Source organism: Astatotilapia calliptera, chromosome 3 (genome assembly GCF_900246225.1).
Source record: "Astatotilapia calliptera chromosome 3, fAstCal1.2, whole genome shotgun sequence".
Classification (NCBI taxonomy): Eukaryota; Metazoa; Chordata; class Actinopteri; order Cichliformes; family Cichlidae; genus Astatotilapia; species Astatotilapia calliptera.
Window position 1 is genome coordinate 39557064 of NC_039304.1, and position 3195 is coordinate 39560258.

Genomic DNA, 3195 nt, shown 5'->3' on the forward strand with positions numbered 1-3195 from the left:
TCACAGGGGCACAGGGATATTGCTCAGGGTATCAGTCATACACCGCATAAAATAACTTTAGGTAAATTTAATAGCTTTAAAGAGCATCTGTATATTCTTTATTATTGTTTTTTTAATCCAGGAAACTACCAACAATGAAGCTGTGGGAGATAAGAAAGGAAATGCTGTTAAAAACAGCTTTAACCGCGTTTGTCCTCTCATGTTTCCTGGGACGTCTGGACTGTGAAGGTAAGATGTGTTAATCCTGTAAAACATTAAATTGTAGTTAAATTCAAATGCTAATATACAGAACAGGTTCAGTACATCAGCCTCTCAACTGTCTGGCCTTATGTACAGGTCCTTTAGAAATAAACTATGAAATGAATAACAAGCCATCGCTGTCTGGTACACAAAAATCAACAGATTTCTGTATTAAACACCCTGAATGTGACTGACAAGTACAAACAGGTTTTTATACCTTTGTTTTATCATTTTGTACAGACTCTGGGCTTTTCCACAGAGTATGTGAAGCCATTTTACCCATTTTAGCTCAGTAAAACCCACACCACAGTCTACAAATGTTAAAAAAAGCGTATAAACTCTGAAGTTAGACATTCAAAACCCACTGAAGTTCATGATTTAACATGCTTGTGATGGACCGAGTTGAAAAACAGGAGGAGCCCAGGAATTATTAGAAAAATATGGTTTCCATTTATTTAACCCCCAAAAATTATATTTACAAGACTAATAAAGGTTGAGCTCATAAAACAGGTCACAGAAACAAAACTGAACTCAGGCAAAGACTGCAAACTTAAACCAAATGACTGCTCAAACATACATAATTGACATAAACATGAAATATGTTTAGGTCATATATGAAAAATGACATACAAGGGTATATATAATGGCTGATCAGACCATTGTGACACATGAGGGGTAACAAACAAAACACAATCATAAATCACAAACGATGCAGTACAATCTAGTTTGTTAAGAAACTAAACACTAAAGAAGAAAATCAAAAACCCCATTAAACCCTAAACTCAAATATTTAATTAAATACAAATACTTTGTTTTTAAAGTAAAGAAAACACACATTCCCCCCCCCCCTTCAGCAGGAAGTGGTGGTGTGGTCCAATTATCTTCCTTCATATTTAATGGTTTCAAACCCTGGCTACCATCTTTTTGTCCGGCAACTCCCAGGGATGATAGCAGGTAAGAAATAGAAAGACAAAGGTTAGTCAGAAAGCAAAGAAATGAAGTGGTATGAATACATAAGTAAACTAAATGTGCGCGCTTACAAATAGAACAAATGTATCCAAACCAATCAATAAAGTTATTGGAAACTAAAATGTATTACTATGTTCAAATGAAGAATGAAAATACGAAAGTTACCGACTTTAGAGTGTGGCCACGGGTTTGGCCATCACAATGCTGGATGTGTAAACATATCTGGGTCTGAATGTAACGCAGTAAAGCTTTTTTTACTCGCTTATAAATTCTCACAGAATTTACACAAAAATAAAAACTCAGGTTTCTGATATTTGAAGCACAATAATAAGCGTGTTTGAATTATTGGATGCATATTATCTTTATGACTGACCTGTTTTCTAATTATTTTAGAGCTAACAGTCAAACAAGCAAAGGATGTAACTCTGGAGTGCTATGGCCCCAGTGATGCTAACATAATGATAAGCTGGCAAAAGCCTGACCTGCAGTCAGAGTATTATGTGTTCTACATCAGCGATGAACACATTCACAAAGACAAACAGCATGAATCATTTAAAGGTCGAGTGGAGCTGAAAGATCCAGAGATAAAGAATGGAAACTTTTCTGTGATTCTCAAAAATGTCACCATGAACGACGCTGGAAAATATGAATGTTATGCTGGATACAACAGACAGAGACCTCAGCTTTTGAAGAGCATCAACCTGAAGGTAGAAGAAGGTGAGTGTGAAGTTGAGCTGCTTCCTGGTTGTTGATGTTTGTTTCTAAAGATGTTGTTGATGAGACTTTGTAGAAAGCAGCTGGTCTGAGTGATGTGATCAGAGTGCAGTAGATAATGTCTGACAGCAGTTTGAAGAGGAAATGGATTCTGTTCTGTTCTTCACTCATCACCTACCTGACAGCTGACACCTCACACCTGTTTCTCACCTGCAGGTCAGACAGTACTCGATAAGGACAAAGACCAGAGGAGTGGAGCTGATGGCGTAGAAGTTGACATGTCGATTTCCGTTGTGCTTGCTGCTGCTGTTTTGTTGTTTTAGCCGTCTGTTGAACTGCAGCCAGTTTGAAAGGCCACAGATGGAAATATCACAGTGTATATTCACTCCACCCACCCACTCAGCATTCACAGTGACAGATGTGCTGAGGACAGACAGAAGTTAACGATGCACAATTAAACTGGAATTTAGCACCTGGAGGAAACATTAAGTTATGTTCGTGTTTGTGATTATCTGAAGTTTCCTGCTCAACATACATGTTTGTTTACATTGTTATCTGCTGCCTTTTTTTAGTCACCATCAAATATCACTGAGCTATTATGAATTCTGAATTTTACATTTTGATATTTTTGTCCTACATATTTTTCATTTTACATTTTATTTTTATATTTTACACGTTTTTTTGCATTTTTAAAGGCTTAAAATACTGTTGAGAAGGAAGGTTACATTATATGGAAAGAAGGCCAAATATAAGCCCTGACGGCCATCACTAGTCCACTGGATGACTTTGAAAAATATAAAATGTGAATTAAAAAAGAAAAAGTAAGATGTTGGACTATTTACTGTATTTTGTCATTAACAGTGGATAACATCATGAGAATCGATCATAGATTAATTTTTTTTAAACTATTAGTATAAAGAACAAAGTTTTTATAACAAATTCTCAGGATTGATGAATCTGTAACATCAGCAAAATGTTTTACACTTGGTCATGTGCAATAAAGGACATGTGAATGAATCCAGTGCATGTACGAGCAGATTAACACCAGCCTGGCTTGCAACAAACACTCTGAGAGATATCGTTGTATTATTGTTAGATATGCTGTTTCTACTACTTTACTTTCAAACCATCTGTCCTCTCTGTCCAAAACGTGAACATCGGCATCCTTGAAAGTGTGACCTTTGACCTTTAGGTGCAGATGTAGAGCTGAGTCTTGCCCTGTCGAGGTGGCGCGTCTATGTTTTGTGGCTGTTTGGTCTCACCAGTGTAGAG

At 36.7% G+C, this 3195-nt stretch overlaps 1 protein-coding gene across 3 annotated transcripts; it reads left to right on the forward strand.

Moving 5' to 3' along the window:
- LOC113019511 (V-set domain-containing T-cell activation inhibitor 1-like) lies at positions 1 to 2940 on the forward strand. 3 transcript variants are annotated; one of them, XM_026163269.1, is made up of 3 exons: positions 1 to 228; positions 1603 to 1916; positions 2140 to 2940. In XM_026163269.1, the coding sequence occupies exons 1-3, from the start codon at positions 135 to 137 to the stop codon at positions 2191 to 2193; spliced, it is 462 nt and encodes a 153-aa protein (XP_026019054.1). In that variant the 5' UTR covers positions 1 to 134; the 3' UTR covers positions 2194 to 2940. The 3 variants fall into 3 exon arrangements, with proteins under 3 accessions (XP_026019054.1, XP_026019052.1, XP_026019053.1); XM_026163267.1 differs by having other exon boundaries at positions 3 to 228; positions 1603 to 1926; XM_026163268.1 differs by lacking the exon at positions 1 to 228 and adding an exon at positions 1107 to 1194 and having other exon boundaries at positions 1603 to 1926.
- The last annotated feature ends 255 nt before the right edge of the window (positions 2941 to 3195 follow it).